Consider the following 19,606-nt stretch of genomic DNA (forward strand, 5'->3'; position numbering starts at 1 on the left):
AACTCCTTCATGTTGTCCTAACACTAATCGATTAAGTTAACTTGTTTTTATAAATGTAAGTGGATTGAAAATTAAAAATCCCAAAAGAATTATGTTGTTTTAACTAATTTTAAATAAGTAGTTTATATAAGCAGCAAAAGTCATTTGTGAGTGTATAAATAACTTCCGGCTTGACTGTAAATATTGTCATTTGTAGTAATGCTTAATTTATTTACATTTTTTTGTGGAATCTTATATGGTAGGAACAAATTCCAGTATTGGGCTAACACTAGCCGCTATATTCTCTCTTTATCTCCCTCCTGTCAGGTCTAGCAAGTTGCCTTCACTTTCACCAGTCTGTAATCTCGTCTAGCATGATTTCTCAGCAAAACACGTCACATGGACTGAATCTGCTGTCAAACATTCCTGAAGAGGGCAGAGCTTAGGGAAGGTGTGGAGAAAAATGTCATTAAGCTGGTTGCTCAGCGTAATTGTGTGTTTAAAATACATGTCATGCTCAAACAATTATACCTGAGACTGAGTTTTAAACGGGCTCGTGTTATTGACCTGCCAGGCATGCAAACTTTGGGTTTGGCTCTTAGCTATGTACAAAAACATAATGTGTATAAAACGGAAGGATTAACTGATCAGACAGATTTTGTCGATGATTTTCTTAGAGATCCAAAGATTTCCTTATCAGACTGAGGTTGAAGGAGTCTACGTTGACCTTAAAATACACTACTGTCCTCTGGAACGCAATGAACTATTTTAGGAAAGAGACATCTTGACAAACACAACAATTACAAAAGATTTGAAGCCGTACTGTAAACAATTTGCTTGTAAACGAGGCAGTGCAGTGGAATGTTTAAGTTTAAGTAAAACAATATTTTAAATAATAATCAAATTAATAAAATATGGATCTAAATGATATATATATATAAACATTATATATATATATATATATATATATATATATATATATATATATATATATATATATATATATATATATATATATATAATAAACATTATATTGAAATTAATAGATAAGATTCATATAAATGATCCAAAATATCCTTAAAATAAAACATTTGGAGATCATAGAATAGAATAAAAACAAATTATATTAAAACAGATCATAAAAACAACCATTCAGATAGCTTTTAGATTTTAGGATGGTGGTAAGTAGAATGTGATGGATAGAAAATTCTTTCTAACTAGTCAAACAAACAAACAAACAAACTAATAAACAAACAAACAAACAAACAAACAAACAAACAACAGCATAAATTTTGGAAAACTGTCTAATTAAAGAAAGTTTTATTAGAAGAGTAGCAGACATGAACTGGTCCACAGGTTATTAATTAATTGTTGTATGTCTATATATCCTTAATAAATAAACATAGCTTGTTTATTCAGAAATGATATAAATTTGAAAAATGTTGAATATTTATCAACCATATTATCGACATTTTCTGCATTTGTATTCTGTGTCTTTTTGCAGGAACAACATTCTTAAAATGCATCGCTCAATTTCAGCTTATAGAGACTTATAAACTTTCCCTACATTTTAATGTCTCTAGATGTCTCATTCAGTTTTTTTTTCTTTTCTTTATTTTATTTTTTTGCTTTATTAGTTACATCTTAGGTCAGACAGAAAATAACACTTTAAATACAATCTAAATAGTATCGATAAATATAGATAAACATAACATGCCATAAAAATTATGCACTGATGCAGTTTACCGAACAAGAAATTATCAGGAACACTTAATTATAGCCGTATTCTCTGTTTTCTAAACTGGGATTTAGCAACATTTGGGGGTTTGTGAGTTGATGAAATGCCAATAATTAATTAAAGGGTTGAAAAAAGGATTTTTAATATGCCCTATTATGATGTAAAATAAATCTCAGGTGTCTCTTGTGTCAGTGAAGTTTCCCACAGATCATTTATTTATTATACCATACTGTAAATGCTCATTTTTTGTGCGCGTCTCTTTTAATGGAAATAAGCTGCTGCTGACGCCCACTTTCTAGAAGACGGTGGAGTCTTCTGTCTTGATTACTCAAATAACAATAAGTAAAGCCATGCTGAAAGCCATGTCAGTTTAAACTACACAATTTTTTTTGAAGTACAGAGACATGAAATGCTCACAAAATACTGTGCTTGAAATACTTATAAAATTTAAGTACTAAATAAAACAAAAACCCTACAACACTTTTAGTTTAGGTCACAATTCATGGCATTAACAAACGGTTAATTAACACTACTAGCTTAATAAACCTCTAATTAGCTGTTTATTAATAGTAAGGTAGAATTTGGGTTTAGGATTGGGTAGGATTAGGGATGCAGAATAAGATTATACACTGTAAAAAGTTTAATGACAAAAGGTCAAGACAACAGATATCTTTATGCATTTTAGTAAGTTAATCAGGTTTCAACAACATTTTTTAAGTTGTCCAAAGTTTAACTTAATATTTTTAGTCAGTTTGATTTAATATAAGTTGATTCAACTAAAAAAATTAAGTCGACTTCCTGTCGGGGCACGAAGAGACATGGCAGGCTAAGCGGTGAGCTCCCCAAAGTCAACTTCATAACTCTGCTAAACTGGAATTATATCAACTAGAAATGTACTAGTGATGAGAGATTAGCAGAGGGACAAAATAAAGTTAAAAGAAACCCTGAAAAGCAAGCTCAAAGCCCAAATCAGACGGAGACATGCAACATGGAAGAAGGAGTGCAAGATGACTATCAGAGAACTGCAGACTCTGTATGCACAAATTTAAGAGACAGATAAGTAGACAGATACAGGAATTCCATAGTGAACTAAAAAGGAGAGTTCGGCAGCTCCAAAAAGGAGCTCATGACACAGATGAAACGCTAACTAGATGAATTTAAAGAGAGTACTAACAAGAACACAGAAAAATGAGGGAGAGGTCGTGAGGGACCTCGAGTTGCGGTCCAGAAGAAACATCTTGCATATATTTGGGGTCCCAGAAGATGTAGAAAAAGAATCTGTGGGCCAGTTTATTGATGAATTTATTCGAAGAGAACTCTGTATTGAAAGGAACCTTCAATTTCAGCGAGCACACAGGGCACTGGCTCCGAAGCCCAAAAAAATTAAGTCAGCTAGAATTAACAGTGTACTTCATAACTACTGACGAACAGTTGATATCTTAATAATAGGCCTGTAATAAGCCAGTAGTATGAATTGTGATCTAAACTAGTGTTACTAAAAACTTGAAGTTGCACATCAAGTAAAACTTTTAGATTAAAAAACTGAACTGTTTTGAGAATTTCCTCTCTAGTGCTGTAACATCATTCGTCTCATGGTTTTCTCCTCTCCAGCTCTGCACGTCTCACCTTCCCAGTCCATCTGATGCTCCAAACCACTACCAGGCCGTGTGTCGAGCCCTGTTCGCTGAGACTAAGGAGCTCCGCACTTTCCTGGAGAAGATCAAGAGTGCCAAAGAGGTAATGAGCCTTACCAAAAAACAGTCATGCTCACGTGGTTATTCATGTGTGGCTCTGAAAATGCACTGCCTAGCTAAAAAAAAAGTCACTGTATGGATTTAGATGAGCAGACAATTAAGATTGTATGATTAGATCTTCGTTTCAGTGATTGATTTGTTTTCTGGCTTGTTATGAGTTTAGCAACACCTTAAAGAGATTTTGTTCTGTTCCAAAACCAATTGTTTCAGACCTATTTGAGTTTCTTTTTTCTGTTGAACACAAAGGAAAATATACTGACGAATGTTAGAAAGCAGAAGCTATTGACTTCCGTAGTATATTTGTTCCTCTTATGGAAGTCAATGGCTGCTTTCTTTCAAGATTCTTCTTAATATCTTGTTTTGTGATCAGCAGAAAAAAGCAAGTCATAAACATTTGGAACCAATAGTGAGTAAATGGTGAGGAATTTTTTGGGATGAACTAACCCTTTAGCTAATGCAGTGTGTAGCTTTTTTTATTTCTTCTCCATGTCAGAAGACGTATCCCATGACCATATTGCATAATGGCCATGCCAAGAATCAACAGGCTCAAAGAAGGCTTCGTTTTCACACGTTGAGCTGACCGTCAGTTGACCTGAAACCCGCTAAAAGTCTTAAGACATGCAGATGAGTAGACCGTGAACATCTCATCATCAGAGAATGGAGGAGGTGGAAGATCTTGGCCAAAAATTAACGCAACCCTTGATGGAAATGAGCTTTGTGACATTGTAGAAGGTTGTTGATACAATGTAATGATAAATGCACACCATAATCAAAGATGAAAACATTCCTAAAAATGGCCACTATCTGACATTGAGGTTTACTACTCAGTAAAATCTACCCAATACTGTCAATCTATGGGTTCATACAGTCATGGAAACCAGGAAAAGTCATGGAATTTTGACATGGCATTTTCCAGGCCTGGAAAATTTTTAGGAAAAACAGAAAAACCCACAAAGCTTTGAAAAAGTCATGACAATTAGTTTAACAAATATCAAATAACTTGAATACATGCTCACTGGCCACTTTATTAGGTACACCTGTCTAACTGCTGGTTAACGCAAATTTCTAATCAGGCAATCACATGGCAGCAACTCAATGCATTTAGGCATGTAGACATGTTCAAGAGGATCTGTTGCAGTTCAAACCGAGCATCAGAATGGGGAAGAAAGGCAATTTAAGTGACTTTAAATGTGGCATCGTTGTTGGTGCCAGACGGGCTGGTTTGAGTATTTCAGTAACTGCTGATCTAGTGGGATTTTCACGCACAGCCAACTCTAGGGTTTACAGAGAATGGTCCGAAAAAGAGAAAATATCCAGCGAGCAGCAGTTCTGTGGGCACAAATGCCTTGTTGATGCCAGAGGTCAGAGGAGAATGGCCAGACTGGTTCCAGCTGATAGAAAGGCAACAGTAACTCAAATAACCACTCGTTACCACCAAGGTATGCAGAAGAGCACCTCTGAACACACAACACGTTGAACCTTGAGGCGTATGGGCTACAGCAGCAGAAGACCACACCGGGTGTCACTCTTGTCAGCTAAGAACAGAATACTGAGGCTACAATTCGCACACGCTCACCAAAATTGAAGAATAGAAGATTGGAAAAATGTTGCCTGATCTGATGAGTCTCGATTTCTGCTGCTACATTCAGATGGTAGGGTCAGAATTTGGCATCAACAACATGAATGTATGGATCCATCCTGCCTTGTATCAACAGTTCAGGCTGCTGCTGGTGGTGTAATGATGTGGGGGATATTTTCTTGGCACACGTTGGGCCCATTGGTGTCAATTGAGCATCATGTCAATGCCACAGCCTACCTGAGTATTGTTGCTGACCATGTCCATCCCTTTATGACCACAGTGTACCAATCTTCTGATGGCTACTTCCAGCAGGGCAACGCACCATGTCAAAAAGCGTGAATCTCAGACTGGTTTCTTAAACATGACAAAGAGTTCACTGTACTCAAATGGCCTCCACAGTCACCAGAGCTCAATCCAATAGAGCACCATTGGGATGTGGTGGAACGGGAGATTTGCATCATGGATGTGCAGCCGACAAATCTGCAGCAACTGTGTGATGCTATCATGTCAAAATGGAGCAAAATCTCTGAGGAATATTTCCAGTACCTTGTTGAATCTGTGTCACGAAGGATTAAGGCAGTTCTGAATGCAAAAGTGTAAACCCAGTACTAGTAAGCATGGGCGTTGCTTGGCCTATTTTAGGGGGGCTGTAGCCCCCCTGTATTTCTACTCAGCCCCCCTAAAACTTTTGCGATTAGCTCATAAACTGTACACTTAATTATCGTCTCAGTCCCCTTTAAATTTGACATGAAGACGTTGGCAGAATTCAGCTCCTCCTCGTCTTTTGTTTTTCATTTGATCAGCAAACCACAGCCATCGACAGTGAGAGAACGAGGTGTGTGTTTAATTATACATTGTTATGATATCTGCTTATTTGCAGTTCTTTGATATAGATAACCTTGTATCACCTGTATCCCAATGTCATGGAGGAGCAGACAGGTTTTCTCGACGTTCACCTCTTCAGCAGCTGTTTCCTCCAGCGAAAAATGTAACTCTTAACAAACATTTCGCTATTTTTATTTGAAAATGAACTACCAATATTAAACACTTTACAGTTCGTGTGCCATTAACTAGACCATACAGTCTTGCACAGAAAGGATTCAACACAGTGACAGAACAACTTAGAGAATGTACTCGCTTTAACTGTCACTGAGTCCCTGACAGAGATAGAAACATCAAGTGCTGTCTAGTATTAAAAAAATACTTTTTATTTATTATTTTCATAAGGTAATAAGGTATTTTTTTACTTCATAAGGAGCTGAGCCTCACTAAAATGAAAATCCTAAAATTGACCTGCTAGTAAGGTGTACCTAATAAAATGGCCAGTAAGTGTAGGTTGATTGTCTTAAACATGCTCATGCTGTGTAATCATTATCTAAATAAATTTTACATCGATATATAAAAATAAATTTAAATAAATAGATTGTTGCGTGTTTTATGATATGCTGTAATCAATTTGAATGTACATTGTTTTTCTTATTATTTACCACCTTTACATAGACATTACACAAAACATTAGGTCATGAAAATTAACTTGAAAGTCCTGTAAAAGTCTTGGAATTTTAGTAGTAAAAATGCGTATGAATCCTGACTTTAGCTTTTTAATAATAATAATGAGTTCAATGGAGTACAGATCAACTGGTGGTCAATTTATATGTGAAAACGAAGCTCGCTTTCACAATGTCAGATGAATCTCGGCCACTGGAATTGGACCACTGGATGCATGACCACTGGAAAACGTGCAGAGCTGGTGGTCCTTCTGGAACATGGTTGAGAAACACTGATTTAGAACCATAAAATTGAATTTTGTTTTGTTTATTATTTATTTTTACTCTGAAAAAGTATTTAATATTTGTTATGGTAAAATGCATTATTTTTGTCAGCCAAAACCGTGTAATCATTTTTACATTAGGTGTTTAAACAAAGATGTTCGTCTCACAGGATGTAAATCAAACACAGCCATTTAAACTTAAATCCTCATGAGGCTGTTTGTGTTTATGGGCTTGAATAGTGAGTGGGTTGACAGCTAAAGTGACTCATAAATAGGCTGTGGACTGTGGAGGTGGATTGAAACCAACAATATTACCAAACACTTTGCCAATATGCTTGTTTCATCAGGCTTTAATACTGTAAATCCTGTGAGAATATGTTTTCCTAGAGGACTATGTCTGTCTGCAACACTAAGATTTGCATTATCCACACTAAATATGTTATTTGTGTTCAGAATATAATAAAAATGCTCTATAATTCCCTATAAAACAAATGGGGAGAAATATAATTGCTGAAGTATTTATTTATTTTTTTTTATATACAGATTTAAAGTTTTTTTTTTTTCCTTAGTTTTCTCTACACTGTAAATCAGGGGTTTCAGACTGCCAGCGAGCAGGTTATTTGCTGCTCGCCTTCCTCCTCCCCCCGGCTTGCAGCTGACGTCGAAAATATAAAGAGATTTGGAACCCCAAAATATATATTTTTGAATCACTATCATTGTTGTGCAGTTTCAAATAGCTACTTGTGGTTTTGACCCCCCCTCCATTTAAAGTACTGCGCTATATATTCAGATTACTCTCGGTTTCTCTCAGCGTGCGGTCGAAAGAAACGCACGTGCAGATTATTTCTGGGGCTGATCTAAATGTTGAAATAAATGTCTTTAAGTGGTCTACTTTTACCAAAGCTCTATTTTTGAAAATGTTCAAGGGTCATTTGTTTCTAATTTGTTTTATACCACCTGTTTTGTGTTGTACAAACATATCTTCATGGCTTATACGTTATGCTGGTGGTGTTAACATGCTCGTTTTGCTAATATTCAATTCAAGTGGTCTTATTTATAGATTTTCCTAATATGCTGATTAAGATTTGTATAAAAAATGTGCATTAGTAAAATTTGACTGCTGGCTGAATATGACATGTTAAAGTAAATGTGAATATATGCATACTTCCCCCTCCTTTGTTGTAGATTTACAAAAAAAGAGAAAGATATTGAGAAAAACAATTGCCAGTAAAATAACTAAAGTTACCAATATGTTTTCTGCTGTTCTTGCGCTATCTGTTAAACTTTTGGTTAAGCAACAATTGATTGGGACATTATTGTTGTTATTATTATTATTATTATTATTATTATTATTATTATTATTATTATTATTATTATTATTATTATGCCTATTATTAAATTATAGTATTTTCATATGCTATTTAAACTACCCCATTCAATATGTACAATAAGAAACAAAAAGAAGGAGCTTTGACTGCATATACTCTGGGGAAGAATGTCTGAGTGCATCAGTTACATCAGGTTTCCATTTTTTTGTTGTGCTTAAATGTTAAAGCGGCCCTCCTATGAATTGTCAGTCACTGATATGGCCACCCCTGCTGTAAATAATGCTGGGTTCAACACAATTACTTCATGTCATCCCAACACAAATCAGTTGAGTTAACTTAATCATTTTTTCAGTACAAATTTAAGTGAATTGAGCATAAAACAATTAAGTTGCCCCCCTCAAAAAACTAAAGAATTCATTTTAAATAAGTAGTTTAAACAAGTAGCAAGAGTCATAACACATTTATATTATTATCAAAATTCGTTTCAGAGCATTAATGAAAATACAGCGAGATTTATGAGGGTTTATCATCATCACTAAGTTTATAATGAGCATTTGATTTTGTCTGCAGGAGTGAGATGTAACCAACCACCATATTTCCATATAGCACAGCTTTCATACAGGCTGTTAGCTGTGTTTTAAGTCACTGCACAGAGACTGAATGTTCTCATCAAGTCATGCTGAAATGTTTCTGACAGATTTGCTCTGACATCTTCATAGTTATCAATTATAAACGTCTTCACCTGCCTATACTTGATGGCATTTCATTATAAATCCTGCTACATAATGCACCAGAGACATAGTTAAAATTAATTATAGACATTTATACAATATGTGTGTGTGTATATAAATGAAATACAGTTCATACATATAAATTGACGCTTTATACATGTATACAGTTGAAGTTAAAATGATTAGAAATTGTAATAAAAAAAAAAAAAACATTTTCCCAAGTGATGTTTAACAGAAAGATTTTTTCAACACATTTTTAAACTTAATGTTTTTAATTTCTAATAACTAAATCGTTTTGTCTTTGCCATGATGGTTCTAGTATTCAGATTAAAGTGCAATTAAAAGGAGTATTTCATTAATTAAGTTAGCTTAATTTGGCAAGTCACTGGATAACACTGGTTTGTTCTGTAGACATTTGGAAAAATACATTTCTTAAGGGGGCTAATAATATACACCTTAAAATTGTATTTAAAAATATAAAAGCTCCTTTTATTTTAGCCAAACTAAATGAAATAAGACTTTCTCCAGAAGGAAAAAACATTATCTGAAATACTGGGAAAAATGTCCTTGCTTTAATACACACGATTTGGAAAATATTTGAAAAATGATCTAAATTTCACAGCAGGGCTAATTAGTTTGTTTGCGACTGTGTGTATATTATTGTACAGTATATGCGCTCTTGACAACTGACAATGGTCTTATGTTTGCTGTGTAATCTCTTGAAAATGTCGCTAAAGCTCCTATGAAGCCGTTTCTTAGCGGATTGATTGCTGAATAACTGGCATAGTCAGACAGGCATGTTTAGCCCTCTTTAGTACAGAGTGTGGCTGTTTAAACTGTAACATGCAATCATATGGCATGTGAACAGCATGTCATATAAGCCTTATCCCAATGAATGTGTTCTTTCTCTGAGGCATTAGTTTGCATGAACCTGCCTGCTATAGTTCCTCACTAAACAGGATAAGGCCTATGTTCTGCTGTAAATACTGTGCAAGATTGTTGCTTTATATGTAGCAATTTTAAGGCATTTTAGTGAAAAAGCTCAAACATGGTTTAGTGGTCAGTGCGTACATGAATGTAAATGCACTTTTACATATACAACTTTTAATTATACATTAGTAAACCATTATGTATTCTGAATGCATGAACTCTCTTTGTGCACAAACACTGCCTGCAGAGGCATTGCCTGATCGGGCAGCAAGATGCAGACCAGCTGCCAAAGCTTTTGGAATAAGTGAGTGAATGTTTAAGAGGAAAGGAGGAGTGAAGGACGAGTGGAAAAAAAGGAAGAATCAGCTGCACGGCTCTTTTGATATGAGCCACATTGACACACATAGTCTTGCTCCAGTGATTCAGAAAGTCTCTGAATATGAGTTTTTTTCTTTCTGATGCATGAAGGAAAGGTTTTCGGATTGTGGTTTGTGACGCAGCACAGTTTAACATTTATTTAGGAGATCAGACTATCTGTCTGGTCAGATGTTACTAGCCTTGTGTGCGTGCGTTCGTTCCTTCGTTCCTTCGTTCGTTCGTTCTTGCTAAATCAACATCAGGGGCTAGAGAAATCCCAGAATGGACACACACACATTTCTGAAGGAGACAGCAAACCCAACAAAAGGGTTAGCTAATATGAACTAATAGTTTTATCCATACTTCCATAGATGACTTATTGCATTAAAAATTGCTAACATTTTTTTTGTAATGCAAGTTTCCCAAAATGTTATGCTTAAATACGCAAATAAGGCATTTAGTAATGAAATACACTAACTGACAAAAGTCTTGTCGCCTATCCAAGTTTTAGGAACAACAAATAATAACTTGACTTCTAGTTGATCATTTGGTATCAGAAGAAGCTTATATGAAAGGCAAAGTCCTTTAGATTACGCTTTTTTCACCAAAATAAAATATGATCGTGCCTTGATTTTTAATTATTTAATTAGGACAGTACAGTCTGACTTTGCTGAGCCAAAAGTCTTGTCGCTTAACAGAAATAATGTACAGTATAGAATAAAAGGTCATGGAGTGGAGTGGAATGAATATTGTGTATGACTCCCATGAGCTTGGAGGACTGCATCTATACATCTCTGCAATGACTCAAATAACTTATTAATAAAGTCATCTGGGATAGCAAAGAAAGCGTTCTTGTAGGACCCCAAGAGTTCATGAAGATCCTTGGATTCATCTTCAATGCCTCCTCCTTCATCTTAGCCCAGACATGCTCAATATTGTTTATGTTTAGTGACTGGGCTGGTCAATCCTGGAGCACCTTGACATTCTTTGCTTTTAGGAACTTTGATGTGGAGGCTGAAGTATGAGAAGGAGATGCTATCCTGCTGAAGTATTTGCCCTCTCCTGTGGTTTGTAATGTAATAGGCAGCCCAAATGATACTTCAGGGTGTTGATGTTGCCATCCACTCTGCAGATCTTCTGCATGCCCCCATACTGAATGTAACCCCAAACCATGATTTTACCTTCACCAAACTTGACTGATTTCTGAGAGAATCTTGGGTCCATGCAAGTTCCAATAGGTCTTCTGCAGTATTTGATTGGGATTCAATTTAACAGATAATTCATCAGAAAAATCTACCTTCTGCCACTTTTCCAAATGATCCACTTTCCAATTTCCTAGAAGTCAAGTTATTATTTGTTGCTGTTACAACTGGAATCGACGACAAGACTTTTGTCAAGCTGTGTGTGTGCTGTTTAACATACAAGTAATAAAAATCAAACCTTAGTTGGCGCCAGTGGTGTGGTGGTTGGTGCGTCGATATATGCGCTCCGGTGCTCACGGCGACACGAGTTCGATTTCCGCCTTGTGGTCCTGTGCCGATCATTCCCCTCTCTCTGCTCCCCACGCTTTCCTGTCAATGTTCTCTACTGTCCTATCAATTAAAGGTGAAAACCCCGAAAAAAAATTTAACATTAAACGGGTTCAAAATTGTAACATTTTTTTATTAAAATTTAATAGTGTTTTTTTTTTTTTGTCTTGTTTTTGCAGAGGGGATTGTGGTAACCCCTTTTCCATCACTTCACAATACTTTGAACAGCCAGGGAGAAAAAAAAAATCGTTTCACAATTTTTGTTGAATAGACCATTTTGAGGCATGTAAACAATAACAATGGTCCTAATGCATTTCCTGTTTTACATTTTTAATTTCAATAGCTTCCGAGAATTCAAAAAGGTCAACATATTGATGTTATGATAACCGTTTTAACGTTAAGTTATGATTGAATTGCCTCTTATTACAGTTATGAAATAGTTTGACAACAAGCAGGAAATGTTCATGGCCAATAACATCACCACATTGAAATGAGGCAAATTATGTGCAGACATATCCCACTGTAAAAACCATCAGAATATAGATTATACATATAATACAGAATATAGTTTTTTTATGTCTTTGCTGGAGAAAATGGCTCTTTTGAGAAAACCGCTTTTTAAATATGTATTCTAATGTAAGATCCACAGACACAAATTAATCAAATGCAACAAAAGAAAAACTTAAATGGGAATTTTTGTACCTTATAGACTACATACAGATATATATATATATATATATATATATATATATATATATATATATATATATATATATATATATATATATATATATAAATCAACAGGTGTCTTTGCTTGCAGAATTTAACTTAAAGAGCCCATATTATGGGTTTTTGAAAACGCCCTTCCATGTAGTGTGTAACACAGCTCTAAGTGAAGTGAAATATCCAGCTAAGGCTTAAATCTGTAAGTGTACAGTGTTTAAAACTATTGATTCATCTATAAAAGAGTCGACTCATAGTGCTTCAAACGAGTCGTCTTGATAACGAGTCATTAGGTGTTTCGCGATGACGCAGCCACGAAACACAAGCCTCGCCAGTAGTTATGCGCGCAAACCCGGGAGATTTGAAACCTGCGGCCCCGCAGACTAACACAGAAAAAAACACGACACAAACACACAGACTCCGCCGGTCGAATGAAGTCACGCTGTGCTCAGATGGATAATATTGACAGTCTCTACCCAAAGATGAAACTCTGAAGAGTCAGTGGTTGAGGTTTATTCACTAGTGTAAGTAAGTGCGATTAAAATTGTTGCCTCGTTTACTCTAGCTTGCAAATTAATGTATTTATTGTGTTTTGTTACTTGTTAACCTGGTACAGTACACGCGGTTGCTCTTTATATTCTCTTATCGCATGTAAGCCATGTTGAAAACGCGACGCGTGCCGCTTTGTTTACGGATTTAACGTTAAAGGCTTTTGTGAACTCGCGTTCCACTTCCGTTTGTCGTTGCTAGGGCGATCGTAAGCTAGGAGACAGGAGACTCGTGTCGATCTCCCTAGTTCTGAGGAGGAGCGTGATGTGTTTGTGTGTGTGTGTTTGTGTGTGTGAGAGAAAAAGAGCAGGTCGAGTGAGTGAGCGACGGCTAGGAGACCGGAGACTCGCGTCGCTCTCCCTAGTTCTTCTGAGGAGCGTGATGTGTTTGTGTGTGTGTGTGTGTGTGTGTGAGAGAAAAAGAGCAGGTCGAGTGAGTGAGCGACGGCTAGGAGACCGGAGACTCGCGTCGCTCTCCCTAGTTCTTCTGAGGAGCGTTGTGTGTGTGTGTGTGTGAGAGAGAGAGAGAGAGAGAGAGAGAGAAAGAAAGAGCAGGTCGAGTGTGTGACAGCTAGGAGACTTGCGTCGATCTCCCCAGTTCTTCTGAGGAGGGTTGTGTGTGTGTGTGTGTGTGTGTGTGTGTGTGTGTGTGTGTGTGCGTGTGTGTGCGTGTGTGTGCGTGTGTGTGTGTGTGTGTGAAAAAAACCTTACACTATGAAGCGTGTGTGCACTGTGACTACGTTTATATAGTTGATTACCAGCTGGGCATTTCACTCTGTCTCGCTCTGAAGCCTGTCACTGTCGACCAATCGCAGCAGGCTGTCATCGGTCCAATCAGCGCAGATTAGCTTCGCGCTGAGGAGGGGTTTGGGAACAAATGAATCGCTGAACGATTCATATGGGAGTCGGTGGGATAATTAGGTAAAAATAAATGCAGATTATAAGACCATGACAGTGTTTTTTGACCTTGCATGCATATTAGACTGTTGTTGGAGACCCTTACAACCTAAATATGACCCTATTTCATGTATAATATGGGCTCTTTAAACAAGCAATCTATTAACCAATAGCTATTAATAGTTTATTGTTCCGCATTTTGACCAAGAGTCTGGTTTACATAATTTGAGAGTTATAACAAAAAAACGAAACAAATCCTAATTAAACAAACAAACCAAAATTCTTTTTACTAATTTAAACATATACACTTTGATTTGTCCGATGATAGTAACTCATTTATTTTGCCATGAATTTCAAAATCACTAAAGCTCAACAAGATGAGAGAATATTCTCGGCTGAGTGTGTTGCGTAAGTGTTGCTGTCCACTAACTTTAAAAAACAGTGTCTGTCATTGTTGCTGCTGTCCCAGCTTCACCCGGTTTGGAAATGGCCTTTTGGCAGTCGATTAGTGGGTGTGGCTGTAGTGCAGACTAGTTAAAGTAGTTAAAGACTGCATTAGCTGCGTATCAATTGTGCTTTAATATTGGCAGGTTTACTGGTAATGGGTGTCACATGAGAATGAATCGATTTACAAATCAGACCCATGATGGCGACATTGAATGTTCCTCATTTGACCCCAGACTGAGGACAGGCTAGGGCATTATACTGTATATTTGTAATCGCTAAGAAATGCTGAAAACACTTTATGGTGTGTAGACATTTGTGTATGTTTTTTAAAAATGTAGTATCACGATGCATGTATTATACCAACAATTTAATGTATTTTATTTATACAAAATTTTTTTGGTGAAAAAATTATGTCCCTACAAAAAAGAAGATTTAAAAAAAAAGTTTATTATCGTATATTTAGGAAATCCATGATTTGAATTATAATTTCCTTTGTTTTTCTAATTTCCTTAGTTTTTGATGAGATAAACACTTGTAATTTTGACAGCCAATTCTGATTTAGTTTTAGTCTTTTGACTTAAATTCCATTTTAGTTTTAGTCATATTTTAGTCTTCTGAATCATTTTAGTTTTAGTTGACTAAATTTCATAAGGTTTTAGTCAACTAAATCTACTTTAGATTTAGTTAACTAAAGATATTTGGTTTAATTTAAGTGTAATTTAATTAAAATATTGTGTACATTTATTTATACACAATAGTCTAACTTAAAATTAAATAAAACGGTCTAATTAAAATATGGAATATAACTTTTCCATTGAAGACCACAAATTAGATATGCATTGTTTATATATATATTGTAAGTAATATGTAAATTTATGTGTTGGCAATCAATCCACATGTGAGAAAAAATAGCCATCTGAAAATGCAGGATTGTGCAATTATTTAGCAAACCCTTTATTTTAACATGGTAAACTACTAGTCTCTTTAAACAATTTGTTGAACAGTTTTAAGCCATTAAATTAATGAATGCCATGTTACCGATGTAAATTTTTTAAATGTATAATCTAACAGAGTCAATTCTCTAAAGGTCAGCGAGAGGCTATAGCGTTTCAGTTAGGCAAAAGCACACACTCGGGTAAATAAAAAAGATTGAGTTTACCGTGAATTTCGGGATGATTCCCTGGCATGCTGATGTCACTTTAGATTTGTTGTTTTTATCAGATTTTTCCTCCCCATACTATTTATGGTCTGATTGTCTGGACATCAAACGTGACTCTTCTTTTTCTCTTAGCTGTTGCCATCTCATTATACAAGGTTTAATCAGACAGACACCCCTATGGATGATGATGTAATCGTATACCGCGTCTACTGTGAATCAGTTACTTTTCAAATGTGTGTGTGCGTCATGCATCACACATCAAGATTGGTTCTGATTGGATATCTACCAAAATACATCCCTGAATCACATTCTCGTCTCATTTTTATTAGTTAACGAAAATGTCTGTGTATTTTAATTACAGTTGTGGTCATCATCACTTCATTTTTATTTAGTTTTCATCTAGTTTTTGTCAGTAGAAACTTGTTTGTCACGAAAATTATGACACAAATTTTTCGTCAACAAAATTAACACTGGATAAAAATTTCAAGAAATGTATTTAATTTAACTAATTATTTTTAGATTATATAAGAGTTTTGTATGAATATTTAAGAAATGAAATAATACACACAATGTTCACAAAAATATTATTATTATTAATCTTTATATCTGATCTATATTAATTTTTTTATTATTGTTTTTTTCATGGTTTGTTTGGTAGGAATGAACTATATTTTTTAAGAGTTTAAGGATCTGCATGATCTTTGTGCATCTGCATGATGCTTTGGGCCTATTTATTTAAGTTCTTTTTCTGTATTTTTTTTTCTCTCAGAATTTGCGAAGGATGGAAGGAGAAACAGAGGAGCCCGTCAGAGACCTGAATGAGCTGCAGAATGCTGACTGGGTTAGAGCAATCCCACAATTTCATTCAAATCCCAGTGTGTGCACTCTTAAGATCCTGTGTGATCAAGACTGAGTACATTTTTTGCATATTCTCCACAGGCTCGGTTTTGGGTGCAGGTAATGAGGGACCTGAGGCACGGCGTGAAGCTGAAGAAGGTGCAGGAGCGTCAGTATAATCCTCTAGCCATCGAGTACCAGCTCACGCCTTATGAGATGCTCATGGATGACATCCGATCCAAACGCTACAAACTTCGCAAGGTCATGGTAAGCATAAAAATACATTAATCAATACTAGACGCGCCGGGACAACATTTCAAAGCACATGATCTCAAATTCTCACATTTTTCCTTTTTAACAAACAAGCATGAGTCATGATTTCCCTTTGGACCAACAGCACAGTTCAGTTCACTTTTATTGCAGTTTGTTACAGAGATCATAAACCACAACAATGTTTGCTTTGCTTATCAGAAATCAAGCAGCCTATTTTACTGAAGCTCTTTTATAGGGTTGAACTGAATGTGTGAATGACACTTAAAGGAATAGTTCACTCAACAATGAAAGTGTACCATTTACTTACTCTTAAGTTGGTCCAAACTATTAGTTTCATTTTGCATAGATTATATTTTGAAGAATGTTTGTAACAACAAAGTTAATGGCTGCCATTGACGTCTATAGCAAAATAAAAATATAATGGAGGTCAATGGGGAACAACAGCAGTTTAGTTACTCATGACCTTCAAAACATTTACACTTTTGTGTTAAAGAAAGAAGTACAAGTTTGGAACATGTAAAGGCTGAGTAAATGAGGCAGGGTCTGTAAAATGTAAAAATGATTTAGTTATAGACATATAAGGTTTAAAAACATTCAGAGATTTTCCACGTCAGAGTCAGCTCATTACATGAAGCATTCTTTAAACAGGACACATGCTTGCATTCTTTTCAATGACACAGACAGAGTTGTTTTCTCATTGTTAACAGCCTGCCTGACCTTTAACCTTTTCTCTGTCTTGTTTTTGCTCTAGGTCAATGGTGACATTCCTCCAAGGTTAAAGAAAAGTGCTCACGAGATCATTCTGGAGTTCATTCGATCGAGACCTCCATTAAATCCTGTGAGCATCAGAATATACACAAATGCTAATTCTAATTCAGTATTTCGACTATTAGTATTTTATATACAGTGAAAATATAATTACAGCATCAGCCTTTTTTTAAAAATATTGTTTCTGTAATGGTTATTTCAAGAAGGCAGTTCCTTTCCCGCCTTCACGCCTTTTCTAGAACCCTCTCGGCTCTGATTGGTCAGAATATTGCCCATTTTCTTGTGATTGGTTGACTACTTACGATGCCGTGTCGAACACTTAACACCCAACATCAAATTTTCTTATCATTATAATATCATTATCATATGCATCTATCAAATCCAATATCATTATGCAATTCTAAATGTGCATCACACAGGTGAGTAGACTTGACAAACCACCTTTTCATCAAACCACACTCTTTCGTCTTGCTGACACTTCAGACACTCTTAAAATCACTCAATCACACAAAATAGGTGCATTTATGAATTATGCCTCACACAGGTGAGTGGGCTTGACAGACCACCTATAGAAACACTTTTCTCTTTTTTTCTTATAAAATAAACCCCACACCCCCTCATTATGCTAGCACTTAATTCTCTGAGCTCTAACAGTTCCTTTGTATAATTAGCACTTCTTGTGTTTATTGTCTTTTCCTGTTGAATCGATGAATGCCTCCTCAATTGTAAGTCGCTTTGGACAAAAGCGTCTGCTAAATGTCTAAATGTAATTAAATGAAATTTACAACACAGGGATTTGAACAGTAACAATAATATTAATTTTATTTTATCAATAAATGCCTGCAGGAAGTAAGACTGGACTTTTGAGAATCAGAAAATCTTTGTGTTATACATTTTGACTTTTATATTGACAATCTCTCAAAGGTGATAGATTCTGCTAAAATTAATCTGCAATACAAATTATACCCAAACTTGCAACTGATTGTGTGTGTTTGTGTGTGTGCTTTAAGGTTTCTGCTCGTAAACTGAAGCCACATCCTCCTCAGCCTCCGAGTCTCCATGAGCGTATCCTTGAAGAGATCCGATCGGAGAGAAAGCTCAGGCCAGTGTCTCCTGATATGATCCGCAGAAGTCGACTTGGTGAGTGTGTTTTCCTAAGCTTGCTGTCATAAAAACAGACACTTAAGTATTTGTGCACAACATTTATCTACAAATAAAAAATATATATATTAATATATTTTTAATTAATAAATATATATCTAAATATATATACTATGTAAGTATTTTTGCTACTTTAAATAAAAATATATACAAATAACTTTTCTTTATTCCAGGTAGTATTTTCAATAATATTATTTAGTTTAAACAAAAATGACAGCAAATTTAATGAAACAATGTAAAAAAAAAGAAGTATTGTACATTTTTTTTTTATTATATGCACAAATATTTTTCCATAAACATTCTATCCATATTCTGTATGCAGTATTTACAGAAACAACATTGTATTTAGAGTCCAACCTATATACATTTTGTTGATTAACCTAAAAATCAAGTATATGAGTACTATCACAAGCTTGCTGTCATTAAAGCACAGATGCATAAGCAATTTACACACATAATTTGTGCACAGCATTTATCTACACACGCACACACACACACACACACGCGCTAAACTACATATACAAAACAAATTAAGTGTTTTTGCTGCTTAAAATACTATAAACAATAAAATTATAGAACTAATGTTTTGATGTAGTATTTTTTTCAATATTATTTAGTCTAAACTTACTTTAAATTACTTTAAAAATTCAAGTAAAGTTAATAAAACAATGTAGAATTATTTAAAACACATTATTATTTTTTGTTCTGTGCACAAATATTTTTTAAGATTCAAACCCCAGCTTAATATTGTTAGTAATCCTAAATGTCAAGTATATGGGTGTTGTGGAAGGAGGTGAGTATGCGACTGTAGAGCTCATGTCAGTGTGTCATTCTCATGCATGGCTGCTTGTGCAACACTCAGTCATTTGTGTTCTCTAACAGCGTCTCTGTTGCTGCCCTGTGTCTCTAATTATTCGCTGTACATTTTATTTACATACTCAAATGTCAAATATTCCCCACCTATGACTGATTTCGTATGTTTTCAATAATGTATTGATCCACATTGTTCAAGTTAGTAGATTTATGTACCGTACAGTATCTTAAATTAATATTTACATGGATATAGAGAGGATCATCTTGGTCAATAAATAAATAAA

General features: G+C 35.3%; 1 protein-coding gene across 6 annotated transcripts in view; it reads left to right on the top strand.

The window, feature by feature from the left end:
- Nucleotides 1-19,606, top strand: part of spire1a (spire-type actin nucleation factor 1a) — a 99,845-nt gene that overhangs the window by 44,124 nt on the left and 36,115 nt on the right. For all 6 annotated transcript variants that reach the window (XM_056480353.1, XM_056480355.1, XM_056480357.1 and 3 more), the window contains exons 4-8: nucleotides 3,329-3,454; nucleotides 16,240-16,311; nucleotides 16,410-16,574; nucleotides 17,332-17,418; nucleotides 18,359-18,488. In XM_056480353.1, the coding sequence (XP_056336328.1) occupies nucleotides 3,329-3,454; nucleotides 16,240-16,311; nucleotides 16,410-16,574; nucleotides 17,332-17,418; nucleotides 18,359-18,488 (580 nt within the window). The remainder of the gene's footprint in view (nucleotides 1-3,328; nucleotides 3,455-16,239; nucleotides 16,312-16,409; nucleotides 16,575-17,331; nucleotides 17,419-18,358; nucleotides 18,489-19,606) is intronic.

The sequence above is a fragment of the Danio aesculapii genome, chromosome 19 (genome assembly GCF_903798145.1).
Source record: "Danio aesculapii chromosome 19, fDanAes4.1, whole genome shotgun sequence".
NCBI classification, from domain to species: Eukaryota; Metazoa; Chordata; class Actinopteri; order Cypriniformes; family Danionidae; genus Danio; species Danio aesculapii.